General features: G+C 33.6%; 1 protein-coding gene and 1 pseudogene across 2 annotated transcripts; one reads left to right on the plus strand and one right to left on the minus strand.

Moving 5' to 3' along the window:
- Positions 1-1,367: 1,367 nt before the first annotated feature.
- On the plus strand, positions 1,368-7,890 carry LOC107777545 (guanine nucleotide-binding protein subunit gamma 1-like). Of its 2 annotated transcripts, XM_016597586.2 has the most exons (4): positions 1,460-2,070; positions 7,235-7,287; positions 7,362-7,406; positions 7,485-7,890. In XM_016597586.2, the coding sequence occupies exons 1-4, from the start codon at positions 1,954-1,956 to the stop codon at positions 7,567-7,569; spliced, it is 300 nt and encodes a 99-aa protein (XP_016453072.1). In that variant the 5' UTR covers positions 1,460-1,953; the 3' UTR covers positions 7,570-7,890. The 2 variants fall into 2 exon arrangements, with proteins under 2 accessions (XP_016453073.1, XP_016453072.1); XM_016597587.2 differs by lacking the exon at positions 7,362-7,406 and having other exon boundaries at positions 1,368-2,070.
- Positions 7,891-8,043: 153 nt separating this feature from the next.
- Positions 8,044-10,390, minus strand: LOC107777549 (uncharacterized; annotated as a pseudogene).
- Positions 10,391-19,374: the final 8,984 nt, after the last annotated feature.

Consider the following 19,374-nt stretch of genomic DNA (forward strand, 5'->3'; position numbering starts at 1 on the left):
AGGTTTTAACGATGCACATTATCTATGGACATCCAAGGGGGAGTGTTATAAGAAATATTAAATTATGGTGGATATTTATTCTTCATCCATGATCTTCGTCTCAAATGCTTAATAACATATTCAATGACATTTTTTCTTCACTTTTCATGCATATATAAAGGCCTTGTAATAGATAGGAAAATACACACAATTGAAGAAGAAATAAAATCTCTTCCTTCTCTCTATCTCATTTTTTGTTCATGTTTTACTAAATTGCTTTTATTTCATAACAACCTCAATTTTTTTTCCTAAGTATTTGTACGAGGATTATTCAAATGGTCACGAATTACAATTTAGAGTGTACTATTATTATTTCGAATATCACTAACCTTATTGTATTATTGTTACTGCTACGAATTAATGGTTTTCTACTCTCTGACTTTGTAAAAATATATGTAGTAATATTGACTCTAGAAAATTTGTAATATCATTTTAACACCAAGAATAGTGGAAATGATGAAAAAATCAGAATCTTAGCCTTTTGTCCATAGATAATATTTGAAAAGATTCAAATGTTTGATTTACAATTTTATCCATATTTCAACTTTAACTTGAAATAAAAAACATGAAGTTTAAAAAATTGATTTGAGAAGTATTCAAGTACGATAAAGACATTTACTCACAAACTTTAACTTTTTTCTCAAGTAAAATTTAAATTTAAACAAATTAAAGATTAATTTAAACTTCATTTTTTTGCTTTTCAAACTTTAATAATTTATAGTCCGAATACCCTTAATGGTAGAGTAAGAAAACAAGAAAAGCACATGGAAAAACTTATTGGTATGTCAAAATTGAAAACTGTTTAATGATCTATAATAGTATATTATAAATTAATTATCCCTTCACTGTATATATAACGGGTCAATTGGTTTTTTGGCTTTTTACAAACTTGTTTTTAGTTTTATGACCCTATCTTTTTTTACACATGAAAGATTTACTTTTACACGTAAGAGATCTAAAAAAAAATATTTTCTTAAATTCAACGTTGCAAAAGGACCTACAGGCCTAAAACCTCATAAATTAATTATCCCTTCAATGTATATATAACCAAAAAAAAAAAAAGATAAAAAGAGGTAAAAGGTGGTTAGTGATGATATTGAGATATTGGAGCTGACTGTTGACTGTTTGAAGGTGACAAATCAGTTTTCCAAGTGCTTAGCAACAACTCTGAACTAAACAGTGAGAGACACTCCCCCTTAACCCCCCCCCCCCCCCCCGCCTTCCTCAAGCAAGAAGGAAAGAGAGACAAAAAAAGACAGAAAATTGGTGTAAAGTAGTGGGAGAGAAAAAGGGAAAAGTAAATAAGTAAAAAAAGATTACCAACTTTTTCATTATTCACAAAAAATAAAAAACAATTGAAATACCAAAAAGCCAACTTTCCTTTTTCTTTTTCTTTTCTTTTTGGTTTCATCTTTCTTCTTCATTCTGTTTTGTCTATCCCCTTGGAACATTTCAATTCACTTTTGCAGAACAAAACAACAAAAGTAAACCACCCCCCACCCAGCCTACCCCCACCCACCCCCTACTACCCCCCTCAAGCACTCTCTTTTTACCTTCTGCATTGTCTCTTCAATTGTCTGCTACCCTTTTTTCTGTCTATTTACAGTCCAAGAATCTCTAAGTTTCAGTTACAGAATCTCAAAGTTTCTATTTTTGTTAATAAATATTGGGTCTTTCTTGATTTTTTATCCAAATGGGGTTATTTTATTTTTAGTTCTTGGACAGTTTTGTTAGTTTGTTACACGATTTTGATTTTTTTAGGGATTTGGTCTTTTCTTGTTTTTTTTGTTTTTTAATAAATGGGGTTCTTTTCTTATAGTGTTTGAACAGTTTTGTTAGTTGTGTATACATGATTCTGATTCTTTAGGTAATTTGGAGCTTTTGAGAAAAGTGTGTGTGTGTGCGAAAAAAATAATGCAATCAGAGAGCTCAGAACAGTTGAGATCGGTTGTTGCAGCAACTGATACAAGAGGGAAACATAGGATATCTGCTGAATTGAAGAGACTTGAGCAAGAAACTCGCTTCTTAGAGGTTTGTTTGATGTCTCTTTTGACTTTTTGTTGGCTTTGCTTTTAATTTTACTTTTACTTTTATTTTGTATAATATTGGCCTGAGATGAGTTTATATGAAGTAACATGGTTAGTGATGATTCAAATAGCCTACTCCAACTTGTTTGGAACTGAGGCTTAACTGTTGTTTTTGTTCTTTAGAAGTTTTAAAATTTGATTGTTCTTTCTGGTTAGCTGAATATGGTTGTTGTTAATTGCTCTATTTGAGGATAAAGTTTGAATTTTTTTTTTCCTAGGGGGGAATTCTTCTGTTGTATTGGTATAATGTACAGGTGAAAATAGTGAATTGTGTTAAAGAGAAAAGGGATCTATTGTTCTATGTGCCCGATAATATGGGTGAAAAGGGTTGACGATCAACTAACAAACAGTAGAGCTTTTTTTACTTTAATTATGAAAAGAATTTTTTTGCTGTGTTCATGAGACATGAGCTGTTTCATTTCTCATATCGTAGTAAAGTTCTTGATTTGTGGAAGGCCTGAAGTTTATGTCCCCTTTCGGATGCATTCTAGATGTAGTAGGGGGAAATCTTTGTGTGTTGAAGTGGATAATGTTTTTGAGAGTTGAATATGAGCCGTTTGAATATGTTTTGGACTTGAAATTGAGTTCTATTTAGAGCATTTGAAACTTGTTGGAGAAATGGGACATATAGGGAGAAAAATCGTTGAATTTTGAAGTGAATTCTTTATGTTTTTGAGAGTTGAGTATTTATTGTTTCGAGTATATTTTGGAGTTGGCATGGAGCTCTAGCTAGAGCTTTTGAAACTTGTTGGTGAAAATGGCTCATAAAATCTTTAGTTCTTCGTTCATGCTGAGATGGTTTAATCCATGACTCGGCTGTTTTAGTTTCTGACTGCTGGTTCAGAGTTTGCTTATAAAGCTGCCGCATTGCAAGAGAAATACTTCGTGGTACTGTTTGAGCTGCCTTCACTTTTGTGTTGCTGAATAGATTTTGAAGGTTGATTAAAAAATAGATTGTGCTGGTGTAATATCTAATGAGGCATGGACAGATGTCCCCTTTCTGTAGACATCTGAAGTCAGAAAGTAACATAGTGAACTTTGTTTCTCTCATTAAGGAACTGATTCATTCAACATAGAAAGTCAGTGGAGGGAGTGTCTTGTTATTTAGAATGAGGAGCGCTAGTTAATTGATTTTGGAGTGGGAGAAAGAAAGAGACGGCAGAGAAGAGAGGGAAATCTAAAATGCGTAGAAGAGGAGGAAAAGTATCACTGGATCACAAACCAATCGGAGTAATTGAACTAGAGTTCCTTCACTGCCTGCTAATAAAAGAAGTTGCTTTTCTGTTGTTTTGGCTTTTCCTGTCCATGAATGTTGTTGGTCAATATGGGGAATAGATCGTAAAAATGTGAACTTTTTGAAGAGTTTATGTTGGTCGGGGGTTTCTTGCTGTGAAGATTTTTTGAAGATGACGAATTTTCGTGGTGGTTGTTTTATATGAAAGTAGACAAATACAAGGATCTTCTTTGGCTATGAAATGAGATTTTTTGTTTGTTGTCTTCGGCTTCTTTCCATCAGTTCTTAGCTTCAGACCTTTTATCCAGAGGCGGAAGGTCGAACCGAACCCATTAGGTCCGGGTTCGGCCGAACCCAGTCGCTTTTGCTTAAAAACTATATTTGTATTAGGAAATTCATTAAATTTGTACCCAGTAACCAAAACGAGCTATGGTTTATGTGACTAATTCAGAACCTATAATCTTCAAATCTTAGCTCCGCTTCTGCTTTTGTCATTTCATTATAGCTGTGAAAGGGGGCTAGAATTTTATACTCACTTCCATCCTTTTTATATGGCGGTATTTGACTGAACACTGCGTTCAAGATGTTAATTTGAATGTAGATTAGTGCTTGTGGAGAATATATTAAAATAACAGTGGAAAAGCTAGTTTAGTAGAGAAACATTACATCAAAGTTTTAAACTTTGAATCGCTTGATGAATTTGAATTCTTGAAAATTGAGAAAACTGTATAGAAATGGAATGGTGTCAAACATGCTCAGACATTCCAAAATGGAGAGTGTCATAAAGATTAGGACGTAGGGAGTAATAATCTGAACTTAGATGTTTTTACTGTTTTGTGGCTAATGTACTACATAACCCCTTCTCTCTTTTGCTTACTAACTTTTCCTTTAAACAGAGAAAAAAAATTACTTTAATAGAAACAACAACCCAGTATAATCCCATGAGTGGGGTCTGGGGAGGGTAGTGTGTACGCAGACCTTACCCCTACCATGGGGTAGAGAAGTTGTTTACTTTAATAGGAAAAAAAGAGAGGAAAGATTATCCACTTTCCTTCTCTCATGCAAGACACATATAACTTCAGGTATTAGACTGAGAATTATACTGAAAGAGAACCTATTAAGAAAGAAATAAGATAGACAAGAAAACATCAGTTCTGTTACAAAGTCCCACACTTTGATACCTACTTTGACTTAGAAGGCCTCTTCAACTCTAGAATTAGCTTGATTCTACTAGATTAGTTGTCACTCATAACTCGCATTTAATGTGCACTTGAGTTGATCCGACGTTATCAAATTGTTGCGTCAGTCAAATGATTATCCATGGATCCTATGAAAAGAAACTTGACTTGTGATATCAGGGGGTGAAATTAGTCATCCACTATCAAGTAAAAGGTATTTAGTTAAAAAGATTGAAATATACAATCTACTGCAATTAAGTCAGAGAGGCAAAAAAGTCAGGTAATTTCTTCCCTTCTACCTAAGTATATTGGGCCGGATTATCCAATACATGTACTGGTGAGGGGATGCTGGTACCTGGTGGAACAATTAGTTGCGTGCAATGTGGTACGGGTACCACCATTATCAAAAATAAAAAGAGTATATATTGAGGTGATTTCCTTCCAATACATTATATTGACAGTAACATATTCTCAGTAGTAGCAGTAGAAAAAATATGGAGAAAAGACTGACGCAGTGATGCGTTGGTGCTGGCTGGCGGTAGTTGTATGGTGGGAGTGGAGAGAGTTCCGGTGAAAGGCCATCTCTGTTGGATTCTTTGAGTGGATAGTGCCTTAGATGATATTGAGGCTTAGTAAAAGATCTAAATGAACTAAATCTTTCTAGAGCAAAGAAGTGGTTGTAATAGAAAAACAATACAAATTTGCCAAGCGGATTGAGATTTGAATAATTCAAATTCTGATCCCTAATAAGTAGAATTCAAAACTAGGTTTAAGCTTTAGTCGCAACTGATTGGTTTGACTATGTGGGTCTTCTTCTATTGTGCTCAATGAGGCAGTAGACTGAGTCCCAAATTTGCTTTACAAATATAATGTGAACCTCTTAACAAAAGCCAGAAGTCGTAGAAAATATTCAAAACGTGATTTGTGAATGAACAAACTGACACTGGGAAAGGGTTGTAGATACTTTGGTTATGAAATCTTAAATGGGATGGATCTTCAATTTACTGCTTGTGTTACACAACCTAGAATTTTGTATTCATGTTTTTATCAGGATAATTTCAAGATAAATTGTTCTGTGAGTTTGTGCTGATGCTTTTGTTCCGTACAAAAGGTGTTCCCTTTATGTGATGACCTAGTCCTGGTGCATTGTTGTTTAAGTTACCTTTTCATCTGTGTGATCTTACATGTCAAATTTGGGAAGTAGAACTGGTCAAGAGAAACACAGAGCATCTCTTGCTCATAAATTTTGAAACTTTTTATCCTCAGAGCATGAAGAACTTTATTTGGTAGAGTTACGTCAAAGGACTTCGAAGAGTAAGCTTTTAGGTTATGTACCTGGTAAAGGAGTTCTTACAATAACCTTCATGCAAAGGAATTTGTTGGATAGAGAAGGATGTTTCGTCCTTGTTGCAAAAGTTCATTTAAATCTTTATAAGTGAAGCCACAAGATAATGGCAGCCGAAAGTCTCTGTCTAAATGAACTGTGACAACCTCTTCATGAAAATGCATATTAGTATCAAATGTATCAATTAAGAAGCTCTTATATACAATATTTACCATTTCTCTGCATATGCATGTGATATTTTGGGTATCACATCTTATATAACCTCTTTGTTAATGGGAGAATCAATTTTTTCTCCATTCATATTGTATACAGTCGATCATTCAGTAACCTTACAACATATGCAACTAGCTGTATCGATAGGATTACAAGTATCTTTCTATTATTTGGAAATGTACTACGTGGAACTCGATACGCTTAACTTTTGCTCCCTCTACTTTGTTATTTTGACCAATGTGTGTGCCCCTATCCAGAATGAGATTCGTGCAACCACCAGGCTGTGCTTGCGCATCTCCGATGTGGTTGGTAAATAATAAGAAAATACTTTTAACCATTCATTGTTCAGTATTGGCAGACTTAATTGAGTTAATACTTGGTGACAACATGTCAACATGTAGGCCTGTCTAGATGATAGGCGGCTAAGACTTTTGGGAGGCTTAACGTGTATTGTATTATATATGTCCATTTGAGACCAACATGGTGTAACATTAATAATACTCTTGATTTATTCAAAAAAAAAAGAAAGGAAAGTTATGAGCTACTGATGCAATCAGGAGTTATAATTTGACTGTCCTCGTTATAGCTTTTTTGTTCTTCCATATTCGAGCAAAGTTCTTATGGTCTAAATCAACAACAAAAAACCCAATATAATCCCACATAGTGGGGTCAAAATCCTGAAATATATTTTATAGATACCTTGGCGACAATTTATTCGCACAAAGTCCAACATAATTTTATGAATATGGACCTGTATATTAATGGAACATCCTTTTGCTCTTTTTGATGTTCCCTTCTTTCCCTAGGCCTGCCTGCCTTTTTTGAGTTTGTTTTCAAATGTGACTTTGTTGTCCATATGTTCAGTGTGATGCACAATTAGCCCATAGTTTGACAGCTACGGTGGTTTTTGTTATTTGCAAAGTCATCTTTTGCATGTCGTGTAATTTCTGGTGGCATTGTCCAAATGTTCTTTGAGAGGGCTTAAAACTAGACATGGTTGATCACCGTTGCTTTTCTTGTGTCAACATCAGAAAAAATGTTGTATTACTTGTTGATTATTACTCGTCTATTGACTCTTCTTTTGTTGTTGTCTATCGACAAGTTTATTTACTATTCGGCAATGATGTAATATGTGCAGGAAGAACTTGAATTGCTTGACAAAATGGAAAAGGCGTCAACTGCTTGCAAGGAGTAAGTACTAATTATCTGTTTTTGTTCAGTGCGCGTTATGGTTGTCTAACTTAATTCTCTTACATGGACTTTAGGATGCTAAGTAATGTGGAAACGAGTCCAGATCCATTACTGCCTGTGTAAGAACTACTCGTGCTTTATCGCCACGTCTCATGAGTTTTATATTTTGCTAATTTATTAAATATTTTCTACATCAGAACACATGGTCCAACAAATCCTTACTGGGATCGATGGTTTGAAGGACCACAAGATACATCGGGTTGCAGATGCTGGATATTGTAATCACTCTTTGGCTGACTTTGGAGATTTTCATTGATTGGAGACGAAGGTGAAGTTGGTACGCACAGCGTGTTGCCTAACACAGAGATGTCTTATCAAGTGTGTAATGAAATGTTTCAATGTGTAGAAAATGGCATCTTTTATTCCCTTAAGAGTTGAAAATCAAGATTCTCATCTTTATTGATAGGTTACTGGTAGCATTGTGCAGATGACAATTTTCTATTATAACATCTTATTGACAAGTATTTGCTTGTGGTTAGAAATGATTTATATACCTGTCTGAGTTGCTAACCTTTTGATCAAGAATGACTGTTATTTGTTTTATATCTCTTCGATAAATACAAAAGGCATGTTTTTTATCCGACTTATCTCCACAAGGTAGGGGGTAAGGTCTGCGTACACACTACCCTCCTCAGACCCCACTATGTGGGATTATACTGAGTATGCTGTTGTTGTATGTTTTTTATCCGACTAGCTCTAGTTTGTTGCTTTTCCAGTAACTCGTTGTGCAATCCACCCTAAACCATCATATAAACCGTAGCTGGTGAGGGCACAGCAGGCTTGAATATGCCAACCATGGTTCTTGATGCTATGAAGTGAAAAGTGCATCAGTTATTTCTGCAGATGTCATGGCATCTTTAAGGTCTTGTTTGTTTGCAAATACTAGTGCAACGGCATTCTGCACATCCTCAGCAGCAGCCTAAAGAGCTCGTCCTTCGTAGTGGAAATCCTGGCTCTGTCACTGCTGTCAATGACTACAATGATGGCATGAGTTCCGCGATAGTAATTTTCCCATGATGTCCTGACCCTTTTTTCGCCGCCGAGATCCCAGACCTGGTAAAATAAGTAGGAAGAAAACACCAGGAGAAAATGGCAAAGATGATTGGATGTGGAATGAGTTGAATTCACGACTTTGTAATCTGCAGAAATATGATGCAAATAAAAGTTCCTAATATTTTCATGCAATGTTAACAGACACACACAGGGGGAAGGAGTAAACAAGTACATACAAGAAGAAAATTAATCCTAGTTAAGCTCTGGTTAAACGACTTCTCCAATTTATCAATGCAGATGGTGAAAAAATCACGGCCCAAGAAACTTTCTTTATCCTTTTTTTGGTGATGGTGGTGTCCGAGCCAGCTTGTGCGAACCTCGACTATTTCACCGAATACCTACTATCTCCTGCGACAAATTTTACACTTCAAGGAAGATGTTTACTAATTCTCAAGGTATCAAGTGATGTTTACTATTATCATTTTCAATAGAAGCTAAAAATTCTTCATATAGGTAAACAAATCTAAATCATACATGGCTATATACACAGCAGGGGTGTAGATGAGTTAGGTTGGTTCCGATTTTCTAATTACCAAACCAAACCAATTGTATCGGGTTATTAAATCTAAATACCAAACCAAACCAATAAAAGTCAGGTTTTTTAATCTAGGTTTTTCTCGGGTTTTCGGGTTTTTCCGGGGTTTTTTTCATAAAGTCTTCATAGCACAAAACGTAAAATTTGTGCTCCAAATATTTTTTTTTTAATCCTAGTAAGACAGAACTATATAAGGTGTTTTTCAATAAAATAACATAAATATGAGATGAGTCATGGCATTGTACTAAAATATTCAACAATAAAGATAATAAAATCGCATAAAATAAATATTATTAATGTTTATAATGAAAACAAACATAATTTAAAATTATGACTAATAAGTACTATTATTTACATGACTAACCACTAAAAGAAAAATAAGTTATACATTTTACCTAAACCATGGAAAAACTAAAAAAATAGATATCCAACACTATTTTCATCCATAGTACAATTGAATTGAATGTCTTTTATTATTAGCATTAGTATTGATATGATTTTGGTTTAGGATTTATTTGAGTTACTAACATTTATGGACTATAAAACTTATTGGAGTATCCAAAAATTATAAGCTCAAGCTTGAAATAATACGTTAAAAGATAAAACTATGAAAAAGCTTAAGAAATATTTATAAACTGCACTAGCATAAATATTTTTATGTATTAAATATATTTAAAACTTCTATACATATAATGTCGGGTTGGTTTAGTTTCGGTTTGACTTTTTTTTAGTTAAAACCAAACCAAACCAAATATGGTCGTATTTTTTTCCAACATCAAACCAAACCATAATCAAATTTGTTTTCTCGGTTTGACTCGAATTATTGGGTTGGTGTAATTTGTCGGTTTCATTTATACCCCAAATAGTATTACATGTGGTGCTATCTGTCCAAAATTGTAAGGTAAACTCTCTAATTAAAAATCTTACCTTCAAAACAATTTTACCGTGCAAATAGAGTAAAAACAATTTTTTTTATACATTTAAGTTTTAGAATCTCCTTGACATAAGGGAAACTTTAAAATGTATTAATAAAGGGGGCTCAAAAATTTCTTTGAATCACAAGTTCGAATCTTAGGCGTGGCATAATAAAACTAAAGTCTTTAATGCAAATTAGAGTTTCCACATACTACAAGTCTCTGCATAGACTAAAACCACTCTCTACAAACACCTAACTTAATATAATTTGATGCATATTGACATGACTAAAAGAGTATAAACGTGAGAATAATAACTCAAAAATACAGAAGAAAACATAAGGTACTAGTAATTGTATCTCGAATCGTATGTTCTTGTAAACAAGTTCCTCAAACATAGGATTACTAGTAACGACCTCTCCTAAATGCAACTTGTAAAGCGTAGTCGTTTTGCTAAACGTAATCCAATCCAAAATACCACAATCTTATTCTCCTTTGATGGGAATAACATGATCCAGAATCTCGATACGAAAGGTCCCATATATTATTTTTTACCTTCAAAATTATAAAAGAACATGTACTCAATATAAATAATAAAACATTAAATCACATGTTTATGTATCTGAATAAAAATAATTAATAACCTTAGTAGAAAAAACTGAACCTTGATATTCAGAGTTTTAAAGTGTCTGATCGCAATAAAATTATATTTACTGAATGCAATTTATAATGCGATCTATAAGTCGCAATTGTCGAAAGTGATTTATAAGTCGCAATTATTCCATGAGACTTATAAATCAATTGGTGAAAGCAATTTATAATTGCATTTAGGAGTCCCATCCGTTGTATACTTGTATTTGCTGAATTCGCTTTATACTTCCTTACTAGTAACATGAAGCTTTATGCTTCCTTATTAGTTACATATTAACTCTTTTTAAAAAAAAAACTTTTTATTTATAATTCTATATTGAGAATGACTTATCTAACAAAAATAAAAGAGGTTTATCCTATATGGATTATAAAATTCTTCAACAAATATATACTAAAAGTCTAAAAAGATTCAATTGATAAAACACTACAAAGTCACAAATGCATCAATTGTTATGAAAATATTTATAATTTGAATGTCCATTTATTACTCCACTATAGATAATCTTCCTGAAGAAGACTATCCTTTTGGTACTCTATTGAAATTTATCTACAAATAGCTGATGCAGGAAGGTTGCAAGCAACTTAATGAAATGATTTGCATCAGCTTCTTATTAAACAGGTAGGTTGCAAGCAGCTCATGCAGACATCTTACAAGCAGCTCAAGAAAAGCCTCGCAACTGCTTCCTGAAAAGTCTCGCAGCTGCTTCCTTTCTTCTATAACTAGAGGAGTTTTCAGTTCATTATGTACAAGATATTGAAGTTGAATAATATATCAATCTCTCTATACTTGTCTTCATTTTATTTAATTTACAGATTTTAATTTATAATACGTTATCAGCATGAGACTGCCATTTTGAGCACTTACTTCGAATTTAATTTCTATTTCAGTGTTCATCTCCAATGTAAGGCGACGTTATTACGTTCGTGGTTAGATCTTGTTCATTCCAAGCATCATAAGGCAGATTATATCCTTGAGGTGGTGAGCTTTTCTTCTTGGCAGTAGTAATGTGAATATCACTTACGCTTGGAGTGGCCAAATTTGTGTAAAGTAATTTGAGCCTTTAGCTTATATTTGGTTTATATCTTTATCATCGCTTGCTTAATTATATGTTACGTATGCAATACCTATTTTGGTATTTGTTTTCATCCTAATTATCTTAATAAATGATTACAAAGTGGATAATATTGTTAGATCCACTTAAACTCCAGCAGAGTTTGCAAGAAATATACAATCACCAGAAGTGGTTATGTTTCGTATATCTCATTGTAACTAGATTTTATTAACCACCAGAAATGGTATATGCCTATGACCACCAGAAGTGATAATTTAGGCTTTCTATGGTTACAATTGAAGATAAGCTAGAGAAATATTCTCAATATTACATGCACGCTTCGATTTGCTCCTGAAGTAGTAAATATTTTAAAAGATGTTGAAGCATCACAATTTGATGTGATTAATGCGCGTTCAGATAGTTATGTTCGATTTCCTGAAGGATGAGATTTTTTTATAAATATTAATCCATTCCTCGAAGTGAATGTAATAATTTTAATAAAATCGTAAATATGAATGTGCTCTTGTTGTAAATATATTACAATTCATCTCCAGAAGAGTTAATATAATTGAGAGAATATATACTCAATATTTTATATTTTAAATTTTCTCCCGAAGAAGTAATACAATTGAAATTTCCTCCTGAAGTAGGAAAATATTTTGAAGCAGTATCTTTCTATTCTTAAACAAAATAATGAGTTATTCAAAGTTATTTTTGAAGCACATTTTTATTCCCTTGAGTGAACGAAGGAATACCATAACTCACCTCCTGAAGAGGTAGAATAATATAGGATATAAATATTTTTTTTGGGCATAAATATCATTACCGCACGTACCTGTTGTATGTCAAACATCTTTGAAAAGTATTATTCTAAGGCAAAAGCATTCTTGTAGAATACTTTTTACTACAACCATATTGATATATTATGGTTAGTTATTATTAACTACCCCGAAGAAAATAACAACTCATGTATATTTCCCTGAAGGATATAATGACTATGTGGTTGTCGCTTTGATATAAAATATTCAGATGTTAATGGCGTTTCTCCCTGAAGGAGATATTTGTCACAAAGTTGGTAAAAATACTGAAATTCTTAATTTATGATATTTATAAATTTAGAATTGCCTTTATATTGGTGGAGGTGATTATGATTTTCTCTCATGATACCAGAAGTGTCTAAGCAATATTTGATAGTACAAAATATATCAAAAACTCCTGAAGAGCTAACTGTTTGTCTAGAAGACACATGACACCAGTAGTGTCCGAATAATATTAGATTGTAGGTAATAAATAAAGGCTCTTGAAGAGCTTACATATAAATATATCATTTATATTAAATGATTATGGTCAAAATATTTGTTGTAGTAAACCCGAAGTTTACTAATACTAATGGCTATCATATTGAGACTACAAATGATTGTAAGCGAAGCTTTAGCTCCCAGAGTCATAGGGGGTAAATATGTATGTGAGAATTTACCTGCCTTATTCTTCAATTTGTACTACATCACGTAGCAGTCACCGTAAACCAAAAATTTTTACTGAGGCAAAAGTAGCTACAGTAAATCAGAAATTTACTGATACAAAAGTAGCCACATTAAATAAGAAGTTTACTGATATAAAAGTTTGTGTCATAGTAAACCAGAAGTTTACTAAAATATAGCACATGCGATAATAAACTAAAAGTTTTTATTTGCCATCTGGTTTAAATATGATGACCTAATTGAGAATTCTGATACGCATATATTGAAGAACTAGAAGATTCTTCAAAAATTCTGTTGTGTTGCTTGTTCTCATAATAATATGATTATACTAGCCAAAGTTGGGACTAAGACCTCTAATTCTAAAATATATAAAAGGTGAATATGGGCACATTCACCTATCATGTGACCCACTTATAGATTCATATATGAGTGTAACGACCCGACTTGTCGTTTTAAGAATTTACACCCCATTCAACGACTTAAGGTCCTGGACAACTTCATAATATGTATTATGACCTGCGGGTGTGGTCGAGTTTAATTTTCGGAAGATTTAGAATTTAATTGAAAGAGAAATTCTCATTTTGAAGCTTAAATAGAAATAGTTGACCAAAGAGTTGACTTTTGAGCAAAACGACCTCGGAATAGAATATTGATGATGTCAATATCTTCGTATGGTAATTTTGGACTTAGGCGCGTGTTCGGATTTGGATTTGGAAGTCCGTAGGACAATTCGATGCGTTTTGGCGAAAGTTGGAAAATAGACGATTTTCGGAAAGTTCGATCGAAGGTTGAGTTTTTGATAACGAGGTAGGAATCCGATTCTGGAAATTGGAATAGGTCTGTTATGTCACTTATGACTTGTGTGCAAAATTTGAGGTCAATCGGACTTGATTCGATAGGTTTCGACATTGAATGTTGAAGTTGGAAATTTCATAATAGACTAAAGTTTCAAGTGAGTTCGCACAAGACCTAACTTCAAACGAGCATACCTCTCTTGATATGAAGATTTATATAGTGTGTTACCTATCAAAAGAAAGGTCTATATATCTAGTTTCCAACGCTTCAAACCGTTCGTCATTTGGATACTCCTATACGAAGTTATGGCTAAATTACCAAAGGCTAGAAAATGCAATTATGCGATCGCAAAATAGTTATGCGATCGCAAAACAGTTATGCGATCGCAAAGCTGCTTTTGCGACTGCAAACTGGTCGCAGAATGGACCAGAAGAGCCCAGTTCTGGGCACCGATTTTGCGATCAGTTTTGCGGCCCGCATACCCAATCTGCGGTCCATTATGCGACCGCAGACCTGCTTTCGGAGGGTTAATTTTTCTATTTTCATAACCCGACCCCATTTTGATAAATAGGCTTTGGGGTATTTTTCTGAGGGTTTTAGAGAGAGGTAAGAGCATTTTAAAGAGAGAAGGAGGGAACCTAACATTCTAATCATCCAATCTTCAAGAATCAAGGAAGTTAATCACAAGATCTTCATCAAAGAGGTAAGATTCAACCCCTAGTCTTCAATTTCGAGTTTGGGGTAAAAGATTGGTGATTGGGAGTATGATTCTTGGGTGTAAGAGTATTATGTATATATGCTTGTACCAATAAGGTTTGTGGGAAGATTGTTAAGATCAAATAAATAAAGATTGAGTTTTGGAATGAAGGAAAGCTTGTAAAAGAACCTTGTAACCAAATTTGCACACCTAATGTTTGATAAAATGCTCAAATGAGCTGAAACCATGAAAATCTTCCTAATTATGGTTCACTTTTGTTATGCTTCTAAATAGATTGAAGTTGCTAGAATTTTCGGAACCTCGTAGTAATGTAAGGAAGGCTCAAGAAAGATTAGAGCCGTCCGAAGGTCTATTCAAGCAAGAAGGCGATTTTGGAATATCGGCCTAACTTCAAAAATAAAAAAAGATAAGTGTCTTGCTTAACCTCGAGTGGGGGAATTCCCCCTTAGGTTGAGTCTTATGTGCAAATTGTGCAATTAAAAACCATGTACGCGAGGTGACGAGTACGTACTTGGTTTATATGTGCGAATTTCATTGATTAAAAATCTTTTGACGCCCTTATGTACTAAATTGGAAATTATTGGCACTTATTAAATCCTCTATTTGTCATGCCTACATCCTTGTTTGTTGAAATTATTTTTACATGATGATTTGGTGTGATTGTCACCTTGATTTTTATGTGAAATATTATTTTGTTGAATTGTTCACTTTCGGATATTTTGTTTAGATTTTTGTGCACATTATGGTCGAGCCATAGACTCCTTATTGTGAAAAATAAGGTATTGTTGATTTTTGTGGCAAATTGTGAAATTTGAACACTTGATGTGCAAACTGTGATAAGTTGTAATATTTGAGCACTTGATGTGCAATCTGTGATAATTTATAATAATTGAGCACTTGATGTGCGATTTGTGATAAGTTGTAATATTTGAGCACTTGATGTGCAATCTATGATAAGTTATAATAATTGAGCATTTGATGTGCAATCTATACTATGTTTTAACATTTGAGCACTTGAGGTGTAGTTTATGAGATGTAATATTGGCACATTATATTATGGGAGTTATGTTCGGGTGTTTGCACGAGGTTTCTGTCGTGCTATTATTACTATTGATTTATGCACATGCGGCATGATAAGGCGGACTATTTATATATATGTGGGTTTGCGCATGTGGCGAGACAAGGTGAGAATATTATTATGCACGTGTGGCGAGACAAGGCGGGTATTTACTTTACTGTTGCACACGTGGCGAGACAAGGGGGGCTATGTCGGGGATTGATTTGTGATGGTCTGGGGGCATTGTTATTGTTGCATATTTATTTTAGGACTACAAAACAGTATCTCGGGAGATCCCCTATTGAGCACTTACTTCGGGACTATGTTTGCACTTGCCCTTGGTTATTTTTTTTTTTTTTTCGTAATTTGTAAATTTTTCTGTTTTTCGTGATGTATTTTTTGACTTAATATTAAGTGTTTTGTATTTCTTGATGTATTGTGTTGACCTTGACTTTTTCGTACGAGACTTTGAGGATTTGTATTTTTGGGTTGTACTTGTCTTTGATGATTGAGTTGTTTTAAATAAAAGAAAATTTTCAGTATGTTTAATTTAATAAATTTTATATCCAAATCAGTAGTTTATCTGATGCTTTATTTTAAAGGAAATATCATTTTTCCTCTCTCAAATGATTTCTAAAATAAACTATCTTTTTGTTGATTTCTTACTTGATTTAAATATTTTAACCTTACTTTATTGAAAATAAATTGATCTTGCGGATCTTATATACATTGATATTTTGGTATGTGAGTTGTCCGTGCAGTTATAAAAATAATATGGGCATGAGGTGCCGAGAAAAAATATGATGATTTTATTATTGACACGTGAGTTGTCCGTGTGATGGTGATAGAAATATGGGCACGAGGTGCCGTGGAAAATATGAAAGTGGGCTGAGACCCGTAATTTTTATGATTGTGAAATGAGGTGTCACATTGTGACTTTTACTTGAAAATATATTTATTGAAAAGAATTATATTTGGAAGATAATTATTCAAAAGAAGTATATTCGAAATATATTTATCTTAAAGAATAATATGTGAATGATTTATATTTGAAGGACTTGAATTGTTGATTGTACTTGTGTTCCTTATTCGCCTGAGTAATAATTATGATGTTCTTATTGCCTTGTTGTTATATCACTGGTTGAGTTTGTTGTTATCATTGCTAGTTGTTTTCTAGTACTATTGTATACTGCTATATTGTACATATTATTTGACTAGTGAGTGTCTTGATTGTACCCCGTCTCTACTCCACTAAGGTTAGTCTTGATACTTACTGGGTACCGACCGTGGTGTACTCATACTATACTTCTGCACATTTTTGCGCAGAGCCAGGTATTGGAGGTATCGGACCTGGACAGAGTTAGAGTGTGATCGCAAGGATTCAAGGTAGAGCTGCTTGGTCGTCGCAGTCCCTTGGAGTCAGTTCATTTCATTGTACTGTTAATTTTTAATCAAACAGTATTGAGTATTCGATCATTGAGATCATTTCATGTATTATGTTAGAGTTCATGACTTAGTACTACCAGTCTTGGGAGGTTGTTATAATTATTTCCGTTATTGGTTTCATTTTTAAAAAATGGCTTCGAAATGTAATGAAAATCGGCTTACCTAGTCTTAGAGACTAGGTGTCATCACGACACTTGTGGTGGAATTTTGGATCGTGACAATGAGATGGTTGCATGTGCGATTATTATCAACCTGCAGTTTGGCATTTGAATTGCTTTTCTCAATTAAGAGCATAATTTTCAGATTATGAAATCAAGACAGTTCATCTTGATAACACTGGTTTATATCCAAGCCGGTTTAGCATTGAATACCTCATATTAATGGCTAAACTATTGCTTATGAGAACAAAACTTCATGTGTTGGTCTAAGATTTTTTAAATTGCATACAACAGCACTTGTATGCATCAGACCAACAAAATATGATAAGTCCTCCCCTCACAATTGGTTTAGGATCAGAAATCAAATATTTTTACTATCTAATAACTTTTGATGTGTGGTATATGATTAATTTCTCTAGCACAATGCACAAAGATAGGTTTTCCAAAGCAAATTGAGGATATGTGTTAGTTTTTCTAACATTTGGGGGATGGAATAAACAACTAGAAAATATGCTATATGAATTGAATTATCATTAATATGATCCTCACTTAGAAGATAATTCAAGTCAAATGCCAGAAGCATTTGTTGATCTAAAATTAAATATCATATTTCAGCTGCAAATGCTCCTATTAAAATTGAAGTCCCTGAAGGATAAAGTTTACTGCATGCATGAAGCGTAGTAAACCGATCGGTTCCAAAGGTAACAATCCTTGAAAAATGATAGGAGCAAATGATCATAATGAGTAGGAAATGAGCTCTAGAAGAGCCCACGACATAACATTTCATGAAACTCTAGAAGAAGTTCAGGTACCTGAAAATAAAGAAAGTGATGAGATCTTAACAAGTTATGTCGCTTAGGAACCGATACAAAATGATCGTCGACGATATATTTGATATAATATAATTCACAATATTGTAAAAGATTATGAGGATCAGACATGTAGTCCAGACCCCTGAAGATGTCATACCATCTAAATGCAAGTCATAATCTATATGACTCATTTGATTAAGTCTATATGAAGATCCATGAAGGATTTAAAATTCCTAAAGCATATAGTTCAAAGTATCGTGAAATGTACTCAATCAGATTACAAAGATCTTTGTACGGTTTAAATCAATCTTGGCGCATGTAATATAATCGCCTCAGCGCATATTTGCTGAAAGAGGATTACATAAATAATGTTATTTGTTCATGTATTTTTATAAAGAAAATGGCTTCATAATTTGTTATACTTGTTGTTTATGTCAATGACATAAATCTTGTTGGAACTCCAGAAGAGCTCCAAAAGGCAATTGAATATCTTAAGAAAGAATTTGAGATGAAAGATCTTGGAAAGACAAAACTTTGTCTTGGTCTGCAAATTGAACATTTAGCAAACGGGATCTTTATCCATTAATATGCCTATACAGAAAGGGTCTTAAAATGCTTTTACATGGACAACGTGCACCCATTGAGTACACCAATGGTTGTTTGATCACTTGAAGTGAATAAGGATTTATTCCGACCTCCAGATGAGGATGATGAACTCCTTGGTCCCGAAGTATCCTATCTCAGTACAATTGGTGCACTTATGTATCTTGCTAATGCTACAAGGCCTAACATAGCATTTTATGTTAATTTACTAGCAAGATATAGCTCTTCTCCTACACGGATACGTTTGAACGAGATTAAGCATATATTGCGATATTTAAAGGAAACCCTTGATATGAGTTTGTTTTATGCTGACAAAGATAGTGCAGATCTTGTTGGTTATGCAGATGCAGGTTATTTATCTGATCCCTATAAAGCTAGATCTCAAACCGGGTACGTATTTACATGTGGAGGTAATGTCATATCATGGCGCTCCACAAAGGAATTTATTGTTACTACTTCTTCAAATCATGCTTAGATAATAGCTATTCATGAAGCAAGTAGGGAATACCTATGGTTGAGATCAGTGATTCATTTTATTCGAGAAAAATGTAGGTTGGAATGTGATACAAAACCCACAATATTATACGAAGACAATGTAGCATGTATAGCCCAATTAAAGGGAGGATTTATAAAAGGAGATAGAACGAAGCACATTTCACCAAAATTATTCTACACGCATGATCTTCGGAAAAATAGTGATATCGATGTGCAATAAATCCGTTCAAGTGACAATCCAACAGATTTGTCCACTA

The sequence above is a fragment of the Nicotiana tabacum genome, chromosome 14 (genome assembly GCF_000715075.1).
Source record: "Nicotiana tabacum cultivar K326 chromosome 14, ASM71507v2, whole genome shotgun sequence".
NCBI classification, from domain to species: Eukaryota; Viridiplantae; Streptophyta; class Magnoliopsida; order Solanales; family Solanaceae; genus Nicotiana; species Nicotiana tabacum.

Coding starts and splice junctions, on each gene's coding strand:
- LOC107777545 (XM_016597586.2), top strand. CDS start 1,954: ATGCAATCAGAGAGCTCAGAACAGTTGAGATCGGTTGTTGCAGCAACT. Junction 2,071..7,234: donor AAGAAACTCGCTTCTTAGAG/GTTTGTTTGATG, acceptor TAATATGTGCAG/GAAGAACTTGAATTGCTTGA. Junction 7,288..7,361: donor GCGTCAACTGCTTGCAAGGA/GTAAGTACTAAT, acceptor CATGGACTTTAG/GATGCTAAGTAATGTGGAAA.